Here is a 22,796-nt window from a genome sequence, read left to right on the forward strand (position 1 = left end):
GCGACATCAGTGCTGTCGCCAGTGGCAGAGGCGACACAGCCACGTGTCGCGTGCCTGAGTGTGGCGCTGTTCATGCTAGCGATTTGCATGAATAATTTCAGTGTTGCTACGTAAAAAACAGCACCCCTCTGGTATTTTTTTAAAAAGAGCCCTAGTCTGGGAAATATTTTCTAAATGAACCCTAGTCTGGGAAATTTGCCTGATTACGTTCATGTTTGGGTATTTGTTTCTTGATAATTATTAGGATGGAGAATATTTCACTGGAATTTGTTGTTGGCTGAGTATGGTCGCATTTCGATAAAGGACCGCTGTGTGTTTTGATATTTGTTAAGTTAAAAAGATAATAATGTCGTGTAGTTTTGAAATACCAATATTTTTTCTTACAAGTCTCGATTATATAAAACTAAACATTCATTAGATGAATCAATTAAGCTTACATGTAATTTCCTTCAAGCAAATCAAAGAAATTTTTTCAATTGTCTTTCTAAGTACTATGCCCAGTTATTCTTTTAACAAGTATTTTCAAGCTCGCCAATCTTTTCAAGTTTAAAAACTTCCAATTGTAAACTATCATCTATAAAGTTAATTAGAATACAAATATATTTTGCCCACAAAAGAGTGTATTAACTTTTGGGACTATTATAAATAACACTAAAATTTTAAGTTATTTTTATTAACAATAAATGTAATCACTCGGTTTCAAATTTAATCACTTAAGTTTATTATAATGTTTTAAAAGTAACCAAGTAACCACTCACAATCAAATTTAAATTCAAATAAAATAAATCATAATAATGCTCACAATTAAAGAGCATATTGAATTTTGGTACTATTATAAACAACATGCAAATTTCAAATTTAAAAGTAATATGATAATAGTAAACTAATATTCATAAAACTAGAATATAATAAATGATATTGCTCAAAGTAAAAAAGCGTATTAACTTTGGAGACCTTTATAAACAACATTGAAATCTCAAGTTTGAAAATAACAGGTAATCCTACACTGTCGTGCATTAAATTTGAATACAATAAATGATCATGCTCACAATAAAAGAACCTATTGATTTTTGGGACTTTTATAAACCTCAAAATTTCAAATTTGAAAGTAATTAACCAAATAATTTTTTTTTTATAAAACAAAGGCAATGCTAAGATAAAATGTTGTTGTGAACTCAATTAGGTTGAGATCACTACAATTAAATATCATAATAGTAATGTCTGATTCATTAAATAGACAAATAAAACAAAACAGAAAACCTTGGGGGACATCAAAAGTCTGACCCAAGTGAATCAAAACAAGGACTATCTAAATCTGTAACAAGGAAGACTTTGCGGTATATAACAAATGTCAAAACAAAAGATAGGAACGAAAAATCTATAATAAATGATAGGAGTTAATTATGTTTTTAATTCCTAATTTTTTTTAAAAAAATTTACTTTTAGAAAAAACTGATCAATCTTAGTCTTTAATCTTCCTGTGTATTAAGACTTTTAATTCTTATTGTCAAATTCCATTATTAAGTAACGACGTAGCATTTGTATTAATATTATTTAATTACATTTTGCAGCAGTTACTTTTATGGTGGTTTAAAACCGCCGAAGAATGTTTGTTTCAGTATTTAAAATGTAATATTAATCAATTCTGGCGGTTTAAACCGACTGAAATGGCTTCAGGTGGGTATCTTCTATAGGCATAATCAATAAGAAAAAAAATGGCAGCATATTCACATCATAAATCCATCTCAGATCCAAATCAAAATTGGTATTGAATTCTTCAAACCTCATCGTCACACTAAACCTCTCCCCAATGTCTCCACCCAATTCATCTCCATCACCAATCGCCCCAAAATGCAGCTCCCAAGATCCAGATCCAAAAGGACTTCACAATGACAACCTATATTCATAGATTACTCCATAACACCAAGTTTTTCTAATTTTGCTCTTATAATAGTCCATAATACAATAACTAGATTTCTTAATCTTCAAAAGGGAAAAAAAGTACTGTTATACTGTATATTTTCCTTTTATTTTAAAAGATGAATGTGTGTCTTTAATTTTTGCATTTGAAAGTTTTACATTTGAAAAGCAAGCGAAGGATGCTCCATTGTTGTCGCTCTTATATTTGATTTTGGATTTGGCTGGGTTTGGGTTTGTTGATTTGTGTTTCTTGATCTGATTTGTTACAAATAAAGGATTAAAAGGCGAAAAATAACCGCTTCAAAATCTAATTAAATAATTTAAAATAAATGTCATAACAGTAAAAATTGACTCATTAAATTCAAATGCTAAATGATAATTTGAATGCTCACAATAAAAGAGCCTATTGACTTTTGGGATTTTTATAAATAACATCAAAATTTTAAGTTTGAAAATGACCAAATAAATGTAAACTATCATCTATCAAGTTCAAATACATCAAAGAATAATTTTACTTCTCACAATACAAGAGATGTTGAATTTTGGAACTTTTATAAACATTGTCAAAATTAAGTCACCAAATGAAGCTTGAGACTTGTGGATAGATGTTGCAGGTTAAGACACAAAGGTATTGACAATAAAACTGTTTCACTAGAAGAGTTACAAAATGTGTGAAACTCTCTAATATTAACTAACAAGCTAGTTGATAAATTTTAAATATTATAAAATGATATATTTAGTTATTTTAGCTATAAAAAAATCAAATAAATTAGTGAAAAAAATGATGAAACAAAAATTAAACAGTACAACAACAACAACAACAACAACGCCTTATCCCACTAGGTGGGGTCGGCTACATGGATCAACTTCCGCCATAATGTTCTATCAAGTACCATACTTCTATCCAAACCATTAATTTCGAGATCCTTTTTTATAACCTCTCTTATAGTCTTTTTGGGTCTTCCTCTGCCTCGAATTGTTTGTCTTCTCTCCATCTGGTCTACTCTCCTCACTACAGAGTCTACCGGTCTTCTCTCTACATGCCCAAACCACCTAAGTCTATTTTCCACCATCTTCTCTACAATAGGCGCTACTCCAACCCTCTCTCTAATAGCTTCGTTTCTAATTTTATCCTGTCGAGTCTTACCACACATCCACCGCAACATCCTCATCTCCGCTACACCGACTCTATTCTCATGTTGGCTCTTGACCGCCCAACATTCTGTTCCGTACAAAATCGCCGGTCTTACCGCAGTCCGATAAAACTTTCCCTTTAGCTTGATCGGTACCTTTGCATCACATAACACCCCCGATGCTTTTCTCCATTTCATCCATCCTGCTTGAATGCGATGATTCACATCCCCTTCAATTTCCCCATCATCCTGTATTACAGACCCAAGATATTTAAACCGTGTGACTTGAGGGGTAATATGGTCTCCTATTTTCACCTCTGAGTTAGAAACCCTCATTCTTTTGTTGAACTTACATTCCATATACTCCGATTTGCTTCTGCTTAGGCGAAAGCCATGTGTTTCTAGAGCTCGTCTCCAAGTTTCCAACCTCTCATTCAATTCCTCCCTCGACTCTCCAAGGAGGACTATGTCATCTGCAAAAAGCATGCATCTCGGCGCTATCTCTTGGATTTGTTCCGTGAGGACATCCAGAATTAAGGTAAAAAGGTAGGGGCTAAGGGTTGACCCTTGATGTAAACCAATTGTGATGGGAAAATCGTCTGACTCTCCACCCTGTGTCCTAACACTAGTCGATACCCTATCATACATATCTTGGATAGCTCGAATATATGCAACCCTAACCCCTTTCTTCTCTAGAGCTTTCCACAAAATCTCTCTAGGCACTCTATCATACGCTTTCTCCAAGTCAATAAAAATTAAGTGCAAGTCTTGTTGGGCCATGCGATATTGCTCCATCACCCGCCGTAATAAATAAATCGCTTCCATGGTCGACCTTCCCGGCATGAAACCAAATTGATTCTCAGTAACTTGAGTCTCCTTTCTTAATCTCCGTTCGATCACTCTTTCCCATAATTTCATGGTATGACTCATGAGCTTGATTCCCCTATAATTTGCACAATTTTGTATATCCCCCTTGTTCTTATAGATTGGCACTAACGTGCTTCTCCTCCATTCCTCCGGCATGCGTTTTGACCTCATAATTTCGTTAAAGAGTTTGGTGAGCCACTCAAGACCTCTATCTCCAAGAGTTTTCCACACTTCAATAGGTATGTTGTCTGGCCCCACCGCCTTACCATTACTCATTCTTTTCAACGCTTCCTTTACTTCCTGTTTCTGAATCCGACGATAGTACTTATAGTTCCGGTCCTCTTCTCTTGTGTCTAGACTGCTAGAGTCATATCCATATCCATCATTAAATAAGTTGTGGAAATACGCCTTCCACCTTTCCTTGATATCTTTTTCATGCACTAAGACTTTGCCTTCTTCATCCTTAACACACTTTACTTGATCCAAATCTCTAGTCTTCCTCTCTCTACCCTTAGCAAGCCTATATATAGATCTTTCTCCGTCCCTGGTTCCTAGAGCTTGGTATAGTCCGTCAAAAGCTTGGGCTCTTGCCTCACTCACCGCCTTCTTGGTTTCATTTCTAGCTATCTTATACTTATCCCAAGTTTCAGAATTTCTACACCTAGACCACTCCTTGAAACACTCCTTTTTTACTCTAACTTTGCTCTGAACATTTTCATTCCACCACCACGATTCTTTACCCCTAGGTCCAAAACCTCTAGATTCACCCAACATCTCTTTAGCCACTTTAATAATCTCTTGGGACATCTTGTTCCACATATCATTTGCACTTCCTTGTGATTGTCCACACCAACCCTCCCATATCTTTTGTTGGAAGATTCCTTGTTTCTCACCCTTCAAGTGCCACCATTTGATCCTTGGTGCTACCAGAGGACTTCTTCTCTTTGCCCTATCTCTAATTCTTACATCCATAACCAAAACTCTATGTTGGGTAGTCAAGCTCTCTCCTGGAATAACTTTACAGTTCAAGCAATACTTCCTATCAGACTTCCTGATAAGGAAGAAATCTATCTGAGAACATGTCCCTCCACTTTTGTAAGTGATAAGATGTTCCTCTCTTTTCTTAAACCATGTATTGGCTATAGAAAGATCCAAAGCCTCCGAAAACTCCAAGATGGATTTACCCTCCCCATTCATCTCCCCTAGGCCAAAACCCCCATGCACCCCCTCAAAACCTCTAGCCCCGCTACCTACATGTCCATTGAGATCCCCTCCTAGGAAAACTTTCTCTCCTTGGGGTATATCCTGAAGTACCCCTTCTAGATCCTCCCAAAATTTTACCTTAAAGTGTTCTGCTAACCCAACCTGAGGTGCGTACCCACTAATAACATTAAAGGTGTCCTGTCCCACTACCAATTTTAAGACTATGATACGATCTCCTACTCTTCTTACATCCACGACATCCTTCTTCCACTCCTTGTCCACAATAATCCCTACCCCATTTCTTGATCTGATTTTTCCCGTATACCACAGCTTAAATCCCGAGTTGTCTAATTCTTTCGCTTTTTCACCTGTCCACTTAGTTTCTTGTAGGCACATAAAATTGATCTTCCTCCTCACCATAACATCCACTATTTCCATAGATTTTCCAGTAAGTGTGCCTATATTCCATGTACCAAAGCGAATCCTCCTGTCATGAACTAGCTTCTTTACCCACACCCGTTCACGAAAATGTGGGAACCCTTGCTTACTTTTCACTACATCCGGGCGGCGATGCAGCGGCTCTTGCTCTTTTGACACTGTACTCGAGCCATACAGCGCGTTGCTTCCGGGCAACGACCTAGCATTCACATTATTACGTAATTGATCCATGTCATAGAGATTCGACAAAGTTTAACGTTGGCTGTCGAAAGCCTAACACAACCCTCTCCTTTTATCCGGGCTTGGGACCGGCTAAGAATAGCAAAGCTTATAAGTTTTTTTTTTCATAAGCCAGTACGAGTATCTTATAAAAATAAGCTAAAACATATCAAAATAAGTTTTAAATTTATAAACTACTAAACACACTCAACACATATCTTATCTTTTTTATTATCATTATTATGTTTGTGCAACAAATAGAAGTTAATTTCCAAACTTGTGTATATGTTTTATGACTTTTGCAAAAATTAACTTTGCTTTTGTGTCAATTATACTCTTAAAAATATGAGAGTCGATAAACTCTATCTTTTTTTATTTTTTTCTAGATGAGAGGATGACTCAAACAAGATATTCCAAATAACTTATTATTCTTAAAATATTTTAAGGTTTTCAAGATTCTCTTATTTTGATAAAATATGTGACAAATGAAACTGATATTTATCGACAAAATTATTAAGACACTTTAAGATTGTATTGAGATATCAAAGTCTCTCTAAACAAAAATAAATCATCAACAAAATAAATATGATATATGGTATATCTACCACATGTAGATTTATATAGCTTTAATATATCATCATGAAATATTATGAAAAAATAACTCAATTTTATATATTCACATGTGACTTTTTTGAGATTGTTGGATTTAAATCACCACTCCCGTATGTCTCAATTCATGTCCCACCAATAAAAACATGTCATGTCATGTCATTTGACATTCAACCTAGATTTCTCGGTTTTTCCCACATTGTCCTTAACCAACAGAAATCTCTTTTGTGTTATCCTTTTTTTTTTTTCATCTTAGATCATCGTTGCAACCTTCAAGGATGTTCAGTTTCAACGCTATTATCCCTTTTCTTCCATCATCATCAAATCTCGCAAAATTCACTTCCATTCCCAATTAAGAATAAAACAGAGCATCTAAATGTTCCAATGCTGTAAAATTGTTTTCTATTTCTGATTACACCAATTCAAAGCATGCTAATGTTTCAATATTCTCAATTAAGATCAAAACAGAAGACGTATCAGTAGCACGTTAGTGGAGAAGCAAAAATTTTAGTTGTGGGAGGGGTGTGGTATAAAAAATTCTAATCCAATTTATAACCTTGTTTAAGGCTTTAAGCGTTTAGCTATTTATGTTCTCTCCATGAAAGGATTCCAGGCAATAGCATCAATGCACCGTATGAGATTCCTTTCCAATTTCCAAATTTCCTTGTGAATACTTGAAATTAAGAGTGTGTAGAAATTATTGGCACTTGAATGGCATGGCAAGAAAAATCAAGAATCAACGCAGCGCTACATATGCTATTTTTATTTCTTACGCTCATAATTTCTCAATTTTCTACACAGCAGGGTACCCTATTATGGTTCCAAGTTATACACAACCACCACCAGAACTGAACCATCTTTGCCAATAATATTTCTGTCCAATGTGAGAAAAACATAGAAGTCTACTTGAATATTTTAAATAACATGACATGTTTTTATTGATGGAACATGAATTGAGACATACTCACGGGACTCGTGAGTTAAATTCGAGATTGTTAAACAAAGAAAATAATGATTAGGTTGATTTTTTCTAGTTCTTAATATAGAAAAAAATAGAAATATTAAAAATCTCTAAATTTTGAATTTTAATGCATTTTAACCTTTTATCTTTATTTGGTCTTAATTTAGACTCAAGTATTGTGTTTATGATATTACGTCTTAAATAAAACTTCAGTGAATATTTATAGTTTTGATGAAGAGATTTATATAAGATTTGGTGTGAATCACAAAAGAAACTGGGTTTGAAATTGGTGTGCTATCTGTGCAGCTTATTATAGATACAAATAACAGTTAATATATAAACGTAAGGATCTTTCTATTTTTTTTTAACAACAGTGATCAATGTTTAAGTGGTGTATAAATAACAATACTCAAACACATCTCATGAGTCATGACACTGCACTTGATATGGCACATGGATGACTCTTTGACAGCACAATAAGTAAGGATACGTTACTAATCAGATGCTATTGTTATGATAATCATCAACCTATTACATTAGAACACAACATGTGGTCATTCCAACATGATAATTTTGATTCCCCCTGTCCTACTTTTATTATAGTTTAATTTACACGCATTTTCAATGTAAAATATTTTCACACAAACATTCAATAAAAATTCCCTTATTGCTACATCATATTAACGAATAAAATGACATGGCAAAATGGTTAAATCTCACTAGATGTCTACATAAAAATACACTTTAGATCAATAGTGCATATAAATTAAAATGAGTTATTTTCCCATCTCAAGGGCACAATCATTATGAGACACCCAATTGTGTTTCTCCTCCTCCTCTTGCTGCTTCAGGGTCTCATAGAGAGGAGCATTTCTAGTCTCAGGTAGGCAAATGCTCAAAACACCACTTGAAATTGCCAAGACACCAAACACAAGAAAAGAGATAGATGGGCTCAAACGGCCCAACACAACAAGCAAAGGTGCAACAGAAGCCCCCAACATTAGGGCCTGGCGAAGCATTGACACAGCAAAGTTCCTAACATTAGTAGGAAAAAGCTCCACACAATATATGTACAAAATGTCAAATGCTGTGGAAGCACCCATGAATCCAATTGCTTCAATAATCAATTGACCCCAGTTACCACTATTGTTATTATGCACTTTTGATGTACTTCCTTTGTGTGATAAAAATGTGCATAGTATAGAGGACACTGCAGCTATATAAGAGGACATAGATAACAACAAACGCCTATTAGTAAATCCCAATAGAAAGGTACCAATCACCACAGCAGGAATCTCCATAAGTGCATTGATTGCCACTGAGACATAGAGGTTGAAGTTCAAGTTTTCAACATTGAGTTGAACTCCATAGTAAACAAAGCCAACTCCAAAGCCAGATAACATAACAGTGACCATTCTAATAGCTGCCCATTTTGTGGTCCAAAGGTTCTCTTTGTTGTTATTAGGACTTGTTTCATCACTTTCACCATTTTGTGATCCACAAGGGTTAACCAAAGAGAGGTTATCGGGGAGTTTTTTCTTTCCATTGAGTCTAGCAAACTTGTCCAAAACTTGAAGGGCCTCTTTGGATCTTCCTCTTATTAGAAGCCAACGTGGGGATTCTGAGACCAAAGGGAGTAATAGGACAGAATATGCTAGTGGAAGAAGTGACAAGAGTTTGTACAAGTTTCTCCAACATGTTCTTGTCGGATAGGCCACAAGAGGGAGTGTGAGGAACCCTATTGTGAAGAAAAAGAAACCGTATTGGCCAACTTGGCCACGCCACTTGCAACCTACTGATTCTGTGGTTAGGACAAGGCAGCTTATGCCAATTCCTGACCTGGCAAAACCATTGGCAAAACGGAAGAAAGCATAGATCCAAATGTTTGGGGAGAGAGATGTGGCAAAGGCTGTTATGGAGGTTAAGATGCAGGAAAGTTGCACTGTTTTTTTTCTGCCCAGCAATGAATCAGATAGGTGGCCATAGACACCAGAACCTGCACCAAAATTCATGCAACAAAGTGCATGTAAGTGTGTGTTAATGATGTTGTTACTAATGTTGCAATTTACAAAATTTTGAGTATAAAATCTACATGACAGTGTAAGAATTGTTATATTCAATCTGAGATCATGATACACTGTGAATCAATATAAGATCATGATAAAGTATGCTTTTCTTAAGATAATTATTATAAAAGTTAATAAGTTTATCATATATGTCAATATAAAAAATTTAAAATATTATAGTAATGGTTAAAAACTGGCTATGTTAATTAGCCCGTGTGGGGTTCGGGCTAATAAATATTATTTTGTGAAAATAATTAACTGTCAAATAAATATAAAAGACTAAATTGAATTTATAAAAAAAAATATATTCTTTGTACGGGACTTGAAAATAAAAATAAAATTCAACTGAAATGCTAATTTTTAATAGAAAAATTACAAACATGAAAAACAGTTAAGTGCTCACGTTTCAGAAGAAAACTAAAAAAATCACACTGGTCAGGAAAAAATTAGTAAGAAGTAAGATATTAATAAGTTAATGAGTTCCACCTCTTTCATAAAGAAAAGAAAGAAAAAGAAAAATTATTAGATAATTGATCTCCTAGTCAAACACAACATGGGCTAGAAAATTTGGCATGGAAATTTACTAAGTGCCATTAATATTCATAAATCTTTTAGCAAACAACATTTTTTGTGGACTGAAATTTATTAGAGCTTTATTATATAAACCATCCATTATTACAAATACAACAGCTCATAACTTTTATGATCCATTAAATTTATTTATAAATATTTGCTAGGCCATAATCATATGAAATTTATTTTGCACAGTATCACATACATTAATGGTTTACAACTATTTCTTCAATACAGTTGGGTATACTCTCTGTTTTATATTGATTTATGGCTGTAGTTGGAACAAATTAAAAAGATTTCTAAAAAGGGTGATCGAAAGCAACCCTTTGTATACACTAATACTGTCAAAACAGATTGATACAAGAAACAAACCTCCTAGTCAGAGGTGCAAGGTACCCATGATTGATTAGTAGATGAAGTATAATAAAGAAAAATTGTCAGAAACGTAAATCCAACACTCAATTTATCATGACTAGAAAATATAATGCAATCACAAAATTATGAGTGAGACTTGTCAAAGAAGTAAAATACATAATTTTTGGGTCTCTACAAATTTGAGCTAATAATAATGTTAGAGTGTGCATATAATATTTACTCTGTTATTATTCCTTACAAGAACAAAAAAATAAGCAACAATATGTACCTATGAGAGAGCCAAGGAAGTAGACAGAAGCAGGAACAGCAGCCAGAAACCTTCTATCACATACAAGATTCCACTCAGCTATGATGGAACTTGTGTTGCCACCAACCCATTCCCAAGTCCCAGGAACCAACCCACAGACAGAACCAGTGCTATTGTTGTTGTTGTTACCTTGGCACAATCCAGTTTTGCATCTCCAAACAGGAGGTTGAGCATCACTAAAGATTGTGGCCAAAGTACTCTGAGCATCAAATATCCATGCCAATGACACCAAGAGCACATGCACCATCTGAGAGAACCCTAAGGACCCCACATACTCTTCCACCACTTCATCCACAGTGAGCTCAAGTTTGGTCTCACTTTCACTTCCCTCCAAATTTGTGCCCTCCTTAACTAGTTTTTGCTCCTCTTCCATTATGATGATTCCTACAACCAAAGAAAAAGGAAAAATGATTGGTTTCTACCTTGCTTGCTCCAATGTTGTTGGTCTATCCACTCCTCTCTCTCTCTCTCTCTATATATATATATATATATTGTTGCTAAGCTTACTCTAGCGCATATCTAAGATTACATTTAAAAAATTGAGGTGACGTGACATCATAACAGGGGTTATAAAGTTGTCTTGATGGTGAAGGAAGAAGGAAAAAATCCTTCTACTAACAAAAAATTAACAACTAACGATTAATATTGGTCATAAAAAAAATGAAATCAGAACAGAACTCCTCTTGTGTATATAATAAATGAAATGTTGGTTTGGAAACTATGTTTCCAGTGAAACAATCTGAGGTGCATACTGTGTTTGGGGTGAATCATGAATGGGAGTGGTAGTGGAGAGAATATCCGATGGTATATTTGATTAAATTTTGATGACACACGTATCATAACAAAACAGCACCTAGTATATAGAATTAATTGATGGGCTAATGTGGAACAAAGTAATGGAAGATTTGATCAATTATTGATAATGGTAATCGATGGATCTGGGGCCCAGTATTTCACAATTGTGGTGTTTGGTGGAAGAATGAAGATAACTTGACACCATGAAGATTGAAGAGACTACTATACTTTCATGCCTGTGGAAATTAATATCTTAGAAACTTGTATATAGAGAAATAATCAAAAGGAGAGAGAGATGTATAGTTCAACATACCTATGGTTATGGTCACTGGTTAGCAAATCATAGACTAAATAAATAAATTATGAACCTGAGAAATAAGTTTACTTAATTTAAGTGTTGAACAAAGACATAATAATAGGGTTTTCAAGATAGAAATGTTGGTGTTTGAGACCCTGATCACACACCTTTTGAATCAAATGACTGCTGCAAGGTTGTTATATGAAAGTTGTTAGTTCAACAGAGCTAGAGACTTGGCATGCTTTTCTCAATATACTGAAAAAATGGCTGACATCTCGGCCATGAAATAAACCCACCTCAGTACCTACATATTTAAATTGTTCGGGTAACTTGTTACTTGTCCCAAGGGATATTCCATCGCTCTATTCTTTTTTTTTTTTGGCACGATACTATTAGTGTGTTTAGATTAAATTCATTCTTTTTTTCTAGGATCAAATTCTACTTCCATTTTGAATGTCAAAAATAACACATCACATGATAAGATTGTTGTAGCCTATGAATAATGTAAATTTGAAACACATAGCATGATAAAATGTTATAACTAATAATAACATGAATTTAAAATACGTTGTTGTAGTTAATAGATATGTGAATTTGAAATATTTGGCATGTTAATAAATAATTTAAATTTGAAGTACATAACATAATGTAATTATTGTAGCAAGAAGCTAATGGACAAGAAATAAGAGAGATAAGAGTATATGTATTTTTTGAATATTTTGTATATGAGATAAAAAGTTATCTCATGGTTCAATGAGTAACAAGAAATTGAGTTTTTATCCTGTGCTCACATGGTTAATCTATGTTGTCATGGTTAATCTATGTTGTCCAATAAACTTTTAAATCAAACATAGAACAAAAATATTTATTTTGGTCACTATTATAAATTTTAGAAAATCAAATGGATTCTTATGCATATTTTATTAAAAAAAATTGTTTGAATAGAATAAGATTACTATGAGTAATAAAATATATCTTTCTTTATTTTTAAATTGAATTTAACTCAATTAAAATATATTGAGAGTGAAAAAAATTATTGTTATTTAATAATAAATTATCATATATAAAAAACTCTCGACTTTTGTAATAAATAATTTAAAAATTGATACTTATGGTATGTTTGGAACAATAGAGAGAAAGTGAGAGACGAGAAAAGGGGGTGGACAATTTATATTTTATGTTTTCTTAAATCCTATTATTTAATTTTTTTTAATCTCAATAACACATTAAAATAAGTAAAAAAGTTACCTTTAAGTAAGTTAATGATCGAATTTAAACTTATCACTGACAACTACTTATTATATATTTTAAATGATTTAAAGTTTGACTTAAATATTTTTTTAAAATAATCACTCTTATTTAATTAATTAAGTGACCTAATTTGTATTTAATGTGGTTTATGGATTTATGCAATTATTCTCTATCAAGCAATTTATCTTGTTCCTTACTCATTTTGATATTCTTAACGATGAGTTGGTATAAAAAGGAAAGATTTGGTAGAGTTTTGAGCCTCAAAGGCATTCAGCAGTTAAAAAACGCCAACTCTTTACATGAAAAAAAATTTAATGTTAAGAAAAATGCATGGAAACATTCGAAAATATTATACTACCCTAACTTATTAAAGATTATTTTTTCCTATTGAAAATTCGAAATACTTCCAGATTAAATTTAATGCAATGCTGACAAAAATTAGAGATTAGCTAGAACTAAAATTTTCTCTTCGCGTGTTTCACACATTTTTGCATTCTTTATTATAGATATAGATTTATTCAAACTCTTTACTTTCCCCTCGCTGCCAAAAGGGCCTTTATTTTACTCTCTTTTGTTGTCATTCAAATGAAGGAAATTATTCTTATTTTAGAGACTCGTGAAAATTAGGAACACAATATGCATTTAAACTTCATACGGGTAGTGTAACAATTTCTCATTACACATAAATTTAAGACACCTTTCACGAAACTAGTTGAAAAAGATTTATAAGTTAGCTTAAAATTTATAATTTAATTTATTGAATTAAAATATTTAATAAATCAGTTGTTAAAGTATTTGATAAATATAAAATTATACAAAAGATTATATTTACACAATTTTGTATATAAAATTTATTTTTACTTTACAGAGAAAATTTTATTTTTAGATAATTATAATTTTAGGTTTTTCAGAATTTTTTATATTTTTCAGTAATTTTTTAGATTTTTTTGGTAAGAAAGTTCTATTAAAATAGTAAGAGATGATAACATAAAAATGATTAAAAAAGAGAGGATAAAAATAAGAAACATCTTAAAGTAGTAATGATGAAATTGAAAGGAAAAAAGGTGCAAACTTAAAAGTTATAAGTTAGTTTTTTTAAGAAATAGTAATGATTTTTCTTTAGCTAATAATAGAATATGTGTTACTGTCACTCTTCTTAATTTGTACTTTCTTACTACAGTAGGTGTGAAAATTAATAATTTCACTTTTTTGACATTTGTATCAACCTAAGGTTAAGAAAAACTTAAAACTTTAGCTACAATCTTCAAATAGTAATGATGAAATTGAAAGAAAATTAATAACTTTGTGACATTAGTATTAACCTAAAGTTTTTCTTAATCTTATTCAAGCATTGCCCGTTTAGGACTTAAATAAACCTTTACTAGGTGTCACGGTTAATAATAATGTCACAAAATTATTAATTTTATTTTTTTTATTTCTTATTTTTTTAAAATTAGTTATATGCTCCTTTTTTTCAATTAATATCTTGAAATAATTTTAAATGAAAAATGTTTAATTTCCTAGGAATTAGGAAAAATATTAATCAAAATGATGAAAAAAGTATAGTTAAAATACAACACATCAATTTGGTCAACAAATTACTGCATTCCACATATTTTCTTTAGCTAAAATTACCAAACTAACTTACTGAATTTGAAATGTTTAATAAAATTAGTTATCAAATTGATTAATAAATATAAAATGACATAATATATATATATATATATATATATATATATATATATATATATATATATATATTATAAAAAAAATACAATTTTAAGTTTTCTAATTACTTTTTAATTCTTATTGTTCTTATTTTTTTCATTAAAAATTAATAAATGATATAAATAAGAAGCTTTGAACTAGTTTGTAAATTAGTTAAAAGCTTATAAGTTAACTTATCTAAAAGTTTATAAGCTATAAGTCAATAACTGTTGAGTAAGATTTCACTAAATATTGAGAATAAAAATAAAACAAATAGTTAAATGAAATTATTTACGTAGTATATACCTAGTAAATAGATTACACCACTCCTCCCTTAAAACTTTTTATATATATATTTTTTAAAATTAATCAGTATAAAATTATATAAAATTAATTTTGTATGTTGCTATTATAATAATAGTTAAGATTAATTAGTATAAAATTAGTTGTGTTTGTTATTATTATCATTTAATATAAAAATTAGTTTTAATTTTATGTGTAAAAATAGTAATTTATTTTAAAAATTATTATTTATTAAAAGTTAGACATTTAAATAATTAAAAAATATTTTTTTTCCAACCGCCTTTATAAAATTTCTAAATCGGTCACTGGTATCTGAATTGTTTTAAAGAGTAAACCTCTTACACTTTCTTTGATTCTCACCATGGATAAAAAAAATTACACCAAAAGTTGGCAGCCTAGTGATTAGCAAAATTCCTTTACCTCCACTTTGACTTGACTAAACTTCATGTGGGTGAAAAATATTTCAACCTTTTTTGCTGCATTCAATACACTTAACTTTGGCTGCACCCAACACTCTCCAAAGGATGATCTCATGTACATCACAAACCTTATTCAAGTAATAATTAAGATAAATCAGTTAACTCTGCCAACCCCTTGAGCTTTTTGTCTATCTACTAGAGTCGTCCTATCCCAAATGCCAATGGAATTGTTGCTAGCCACATGAGTTTTCAACTGCTAAGAACTTGCACATTCCCATGTCCTTGCATTTCAAACAAGACATGGAATTTAATATGTAAGAATTAATAGCAGATGTGTTCAATGAAAAAGTATACTTTTATATAAGAAAAAATAAAATAAATCGTAGCTCTACAATCATACATAAGTACTAACTAAGAAGTATTAACTATTGAGACCACACTTTAATTTTTAGTTATTTTACAAAATCTAGAATGTAGATTCCACTGTTGTACAAACTCTAGAATCTAGATGCTATACAAGGCACGGTCTAAAATTTTTATTTTTTTTAATTCTCTGGTTTAATAAAAAAATATTCTTGCTTAATTTAAAATTCGAGCAAAACATAAATAAAATCTGAAAGAAAATTATTTTTAACAAGAATCTAAAATTTGACTTGACTTATACATTTCACAACTAGTTTGAATAAATTTTATTTAAATGGCTAAAAATAATATTTTTAATGTGTTTTTATTTTTATTTTAAAAAAAACATATTATGTTCAAAAGTATAAAAATATTTCCATTTTATAAAAAATTATATAAACATAAAAGTTTAGCTAAATAAAGTATAAATTAAATTTTTGTAATGAATTATAATTTCAAAAGTATAATTAAGTCTTTTTTCCTCATTTTGGTTGATTTTCTCTTTTAGCTCCTAAAAAAACATTGACTGATTTAGTTTCTCATAATTTTTTTTCACATTTTTAGATTCTGCAATTGATTTGGACGTTGAGTGATTGGCATTCCCGTGACTCATCACATAGATGACTTAGTTTATTAGAATCGACATAGTATTATTTAAAAAAAAAAATTTGGCGATTTGACAATGACCAAAAAGGTAAATTATGAAATTGGACTCTCTTTTTATCATGACTTATATATTTATTCACTCATAAAGTTTGATCCATCTTAGTTCTTATAAAAAATTATTTGTGTTTTTAGTCTCTCACATCAACTTAATAATTAATAAATTATTACTTTTACATGATTTATATTATTATTTGACACTTATTATTTAGTCAGGATTGAAATTGTAGGACTTGCGTGCTCTAAATTTTGAACTCAAATTAAATGTGAGCTTTTTTAACTCAGTTTGATGAAACATATGTCATAATCGAGCTCATGTTGAGCTAGCCTAGTTAGGTTCAATGAGGTTGCCTGTTATTTTTTCTAATTTTGTTATGAATAAAACTAAAATAACTTTTCATATTAAGAATAATTGCATTATTGTTTGTCTTTTCATTCTTTTTCTAAATGTAATAATAAATAACATAATTATATATATATATATATATATTATTTAGGTTTAATTATATTTTTACTCCTAAAATTTAGAGTAAATTTATTTGTCTCCCAAATTGACCAAAAAAAAATTGTTTCTCATATTTAAAAAAATAAGTTTTTATTCCTTAGAGTCTAACAATGTTAACGAAAGTGGTGAAAAGTTGTGACATGATGATATGAATGAACATTCGACAGATATTCACTACTCAGCGCCAAGTCACCACTTATGTAAAATGTCATTTGGTTTTAAGGATTGAAAATATATGTTTTGAAATTTGAGGACTAAAATATTTTTTTTTTCAATTTGAGGGACCAAAAGAAGTTTTACCCTAAATTTTAAAACTAAGAACATAATTAAACCTTTTGTTTATTACACTAAAATAAATTTTGACAATGAAAATAATTATCATAAGATTATCTTGAAAGAAACAATGAGAGGTAGTTAATTAGACTTCTCAAGCATCCTTAAGAGTTGAAATCAATTTGATTTGATTAAGATAGGCTTTTTTTTGTTAGTTGGAGAAAATAAAATAGTAAAAACCTAGAAAGAAAAAAAAAAAGGTTACACGCTAAGGATTGTCAAAGAGGTTGGATTGCTAATCTTTCGATAAGAGATCTCACATATCTTGAGTTATCAAAGCATAATAAATTTTGTGGATTTTTTTATGATTGTTAAATAATAAAATAAATTATGTGAAAATAATAATTAATTAACTATTAAGTTTAATTAACAACTTAAGTCAATAAGAAAGACTAAAGCGATTAACGATTTTTTTTTGAAATCGTGATAATTAAAATGAAGGTCTATTTCATAATTTACCTTCTTGGCTGGCTATGAAACTGACATAACTTTTTTTCTTAAGAAAATATCATGCCATTTAATTATCTTACTAGCCATGTTTTTAAAAATTTTGTCAAAAAAAATAAAATCTTTTTAAACATAGTTGAATAGTTGAATCGCGGTTGAATAGTTGAACCGATTTTATTTCTTATAATATTATATAATATATTAAGCAATCAAATAATTTGAAATTATAAAAAATTAGGATTAAAAAATGATAAGTTAATAAGTTAATATAAATGACTAAATTATGTTTTATAAGATAAAAATTAATAATAGTTCACAAAAAAAATAATATTTAATGTGAAATATTTAAATGCATTTTTATTTATCTTAAAAATATTTTAGATTAATTTTTTTAAAAGAAACCGGTTGAAATTTGCATCAATTTTTATCAATTTTGAGTTAATTCAAATCGTTCCAATGATTCTCACTAGTTATGAAATGTTCCAACACATGATTTCTTCTTGGATTGTTTGAACCGATACGGTTCGATTTGCAAAATAATACTTATTAGATTATAATAATTCATGTGACAAGTCGCATAAATGTGAAGGTAGATGTTAGTTTATTGTTTAATGTTTTAAGTTAAATACAAAAACTAAAATCGTGCATGAAAATTTTATGAAAAGCAAAGATCGGTAAAAAAAAATTTTAGAGATCAAAAGCAATAATAAAAAAATCAGGAATGAAAAATATTTTTTGATAAAAAAATAACTTAATTAATCTTTACCTGTAACTTTTGATTTGATGATAACTAATTAGTAATACATAAATAGAATATTTATACTTAAAAGATAAACGGTCTCTTAATTAAAGTATGAAGTTTAATTTTTGACTTATATATGGCGTTTGAAAATATTTCTTTATCTTAAAATAGATCAATCTAGTGGGAGAAAATTAGTTGGGTATAAAAATTCTGAGATATCTTTTAGTTAAAAAATATTATATAAATTTTATCTTTTTAACATATAAAATAATTTCATATTACTTAAAAAAAACTTACGTGCATAAAATTTAACTAGATAAAGTATAAGGTAACTTCTATATTGAAAAATAATTTCTAAATATTGTAAATAATATTTATACTAACTTGTATCCCAAATTCATAATTAAATAGTATTAATTAAATAATTAGCATTCAACAGGAGACATATTCTTCTTATCTAAGATGTGATACATGTATAATATTAGATTTTTTTTATCTATTTTTCTTTATCATTATGACTTATAATAAATAAATAATATACAAGAGTGAGATAAAAATAAAATATAATAAATTATGACTTATATTGTTGTACAAAGTGGAGTTGTGATGCTATAATAAATTATAGTTCCTAATTTGAATCTATATCTATTAGTTTCACAGTGATTAAGACAATAAACACATTTTTCCGCTTATGGTCACAAGTTTCAACTCCGATAGGACCACCTCATTAGAATTAAACAATTGAAACCCTTTAAGTTTGTTTTCTTACTCATACACCACCTCTGAATTTTTCAGCTTAATAAATAAAAAAGATGGACCAATAATGGAATTCTTTGGCACTTTAGGGTATGCATCCCACCATTTCATGCATGAGTGGCCACCAAATCATCAATTGATCACTCACTCTCTACACTCTGGGCAAAACAAGGCACCAAATTTGCTGATCAGAGAGGCAAATACAAAGAAACTCTTGCTCATTTCACTACTTTATTGAGGACAATTCCTGTTAATTAAATATCAACCCAGTCATTTAGGGCATCTTGGTGGTTAGATTAGGATAGTTATTTTATTCGATTTTGTTGTAATCAATTATTTTATATATTAATAAGATATGATTTCTTATCTCATTGCTTATCCTAAAGAAGTTTTTTTAGGAGCTCACCTAAAGAAGTTATTCTTATATGATATGTGGCTTTACAAACAAATATACATATATAAAATAACAAAGTATATATAATAAAAAAATATTTAAATAATAATTATAAATTAAAATTTTATATAGTTTAAAGAAAAGTAGTTACATAAATTTAAAAAATGTGTAATTTAGTTAAAATTATATATTTTTATAATTTGTAAAAATTAAAATTTAAACTAAAGTCATTTTAATTTAAGAAAATTATATGTAACTTAAATGAAAGAGTAATTTTGTCATTTGATCACATTTTATATTTTATCTTATCATTATATGATTGGTATCATATGTGAGATAAGTGAATAATACAATATTATTATTCCCTTTCTTCTTAAATATATGATTTCTTTTTCAATTTCGTTTGTCTTTTTCTATAAGATTATTTTCAAGTTATTTTTTATATTAATTATTTTTTGACTCAAATATCCTTGATTATTTTATAATAAATTTTATGTATTAAAATATAAATTTTATGTATTAATTAATTAGGTGAGAAATCAATTAAGTGAAAGAGAGAAATCACGAGCCCAAAAATTTTAAGAATAATTTTGGTAAATTAATATAAATTATTAATAAATTTAATATTACTAATTTATATTAATTAATTTTCTTTAAAATGTGAATTAGTCATAACAGTGTTATATATTAAAAGAGAAAGAACAAATTTAGATTGTTATCTGGTGCCTGAATTAAATATCAGTTTTTAGGCTCCATTTGATAAATCACTTATCATAATTGGGTCAGGTTGAGCTAACCTGGTTGGGTTTAGACTACTAGGGTGATTTTTTCTGCATCCATACAAGTTTCTTCTACACCCAACAAGTGTAATGAAAAGATAAAATTGCCTTTAGCTTAAAAATCAAATACACCATCCCTCCCCGGCACCACTCACTCACACCTCGTTTCCTCCTTCGTTGCAACACCATTGACGCTCGTTCCCTTCCCTGTTGCACTGTGACATCTGTTCGTGCATTTTTCCATTCCATTTTCGTATCCCCGCTGTGAGTATCCCCTTTATGTGTTTGTTAGTTTTTGACAATCCGGATGCAAATAGGTCATCATGTTATTGGTCCAAGTATAATTAGGACTCAGATCCCTCAAACAAGTAAGGTTTAAGTTTTGAGTTTTATAATAGAAAAATATGATTAAAAAGAGAAATTCATTAAAATTGACTAGACAAGTTTCTTTGAGGAAATTAGTTACTAATAAAATTAAATAGATATTCCGCGGTCTACATTAATAACATGATTATAAAAAAATATAAAATATAAAACAATTTCACTGTTTCTTAAATAAAATTTTAAAAATAAGAAACAAATAAAGTAAAATAAAATGAATTTTTCATAATTAAAAGTGAATAAAAATATTTTTTTCAAACCAAATAGTTTCTTAAAAAAAAGTGTGATAAGTCTGTACAATTAAAGTGAGTAACACTTCTAATTTCAATAATTAGCACAAGTACTTTTGATAAAATTTATGCGAGAAGTGAGTAGGCTGCATTTTTTGTCTAAGGAAAGCTTACCCACAAAATATTAATTGATGGTAATTTCGCCACTCTAATAATCATTGACAGCCCTATTCGTTGTCCTAACCTAGGCAATCCAGCTATCCCATTAGCATTGGGTGTTTTCAATTAAGAATATCTTTGATGATATTTTCTATAAATATTTATATAAAAAAATTATTATAATTTAGAATTATTTAAATAATTAAAATTATTTTTTACATAAACTAAAATCATTTAAATTTTTCAAAAAGTTGATTTTAAATTATACATAAAATTACTTGTAAAAATAACTATATTTATCTATGGAAAAATTATTTTATTTTATCTCGTCTTTTCTTCAATAAATATTTATAAAAATATCTAAACAGAACCTCAATTAACTTATGCACTTTTGAAAATATTCACGATTCCACACAACGATGCAGTATTTGGGTGGGATTTTACAGTCAAAAGGTCAATTTGGTACAGATAGATATGCCACCATAATGCGTGTTAGCCAACAATTGTTAGCCATGACATGGTAAATGGTAATAATTCTCGTGATGCTTCTTTAATTCCACAGTTCTTTCTTTGTCGATATATTGAACAAATTTTGTAGAGTTTTAACTTGTGTGCTTTGTTTTTCCTTTCTTTTTTTAAGTAGGGATATCTTTTAATATATGCTCTTTAATTGAATATGTGATAAACAGTTTAATCCCAGATTTGCGTGTATATATGAATTGATATAACCTTTTATATGACTTCTAATATTTCAAAAAATATAATTAATTTTAAATTTTATTGTATATATATATTTTATTTTATTTTATCGAAAATTTTACTGTTGATTTTCAAATTAATTCTTATTATTGAACTTTATCAAATAACAACAACAATGAAAAGATATAACCTTTTCTACGAACTCTAATATTTTGAAAGATATAATTGATTTTAGATTTTGCTGCATATATATTTCATTTCATCATAAATACTACCATTGAATACGAAAAGTTATAAACCTTTTATATGAATTCTAATATTTTGAAAGATATAATTAATATTAGGCTTTGTTTGCACATATATTCTCTTCAATCACAAATTTCACCATTAATAGTTTAATTAACGATTATTATTCAACAGTATCAAATAACACCAACAAACATGGGTAGCCCCATAGTGAACAGCGTGGCTGGTGATGACGGTGGTTCAAGACCGGGCGACGGAGGGTGGGAGGCGGGGCGACGGGGGGTTCGCATGGGGAGACGGAGGAGGAGGAGGTGTAGGGGGCAGAGGTCGCAAGGGAGGGCGGTTTGGAGGTCTAGCACAAATTATTCATTTAAATAAAAAAAATTGTTAGCTTAGCAATTAACTATTTAAGTAATTTGCCTATCAGTTCACTGTAACTCATGCCTGGAAATCTCGGTCCCCATAATGTGAAACATTAATATAGTCACATTTTGTCACCGATCAACCATACAATCTAATTAGCACTTTGTTAAATTCTCAGCCCCTTTAATAAAAGGAGCTAAAAGTAGGAAAAAAACCCGTTAATAGTGTACACAAAGATAACTAGAATGACAAG

The 22,796-nt window shown here is 29.7% G+C and overlaps 1 protein-coding gene across 2 annotated transcripts; it reads right to left on the reverse strand.

Annotated features, from left to right (window-relative positions):
• Positions 1-7,998: 7,998 nt before the first annotated feature.
• Positions 7,999-12,065, reverse strand: LOC100786967 (organic cation/carnitine transporter 1). Of its 2 annotated transcripts, XM_041004973.1 has the most exons (4): positions 11,932-12,038; positions 11,780-11,834; positions 10,633-11,055; positions 7,999-9,346 (listed from the first exon to the last, which is right to left on the reverse strand). In XM_041004973.1, exons 3-4 carry the CDS (start codon positions 11,042-11,044, stop codon positions 8,127-8,129), a joined length of 1,632 nt encoding a protein of 543 aa, XP_040860907.1. In that variant the 5' UTR covers positions 11,045-11,055; positions 11,780-11,834; positions 11,932-12,038; the 3' UTR covers positions 7,999-8,126. The 2 variants fall into 2 exon arrangements, with proteins under 2 accessions (XP_040860907.1, XP_003534097.1); XM_003534049.4 differs by lacking the exon at positions 11,780-11,834 and having other exon boundaries at positions 11,932-12,065.
• Between the last annotated feature and the right edge of the window lie 10,731 nt (positions 12,066-22,796).

The sequence above is a fragment of the Glycine max genome, chromosome 9, assembly GCF_000004515.6.
Source record: "Glycine max cultivar Williams 82 chromosome 9, Glycine_max_v4.0, whole genome shotgun sequence".
In the NCBI taxonomy this organism is placed as follows: Eukaryota; Viridiplantae; Streptophyta; class Magnoliopsida; order Fabales; family Fabaceae; genus Glycine; species Glycine max.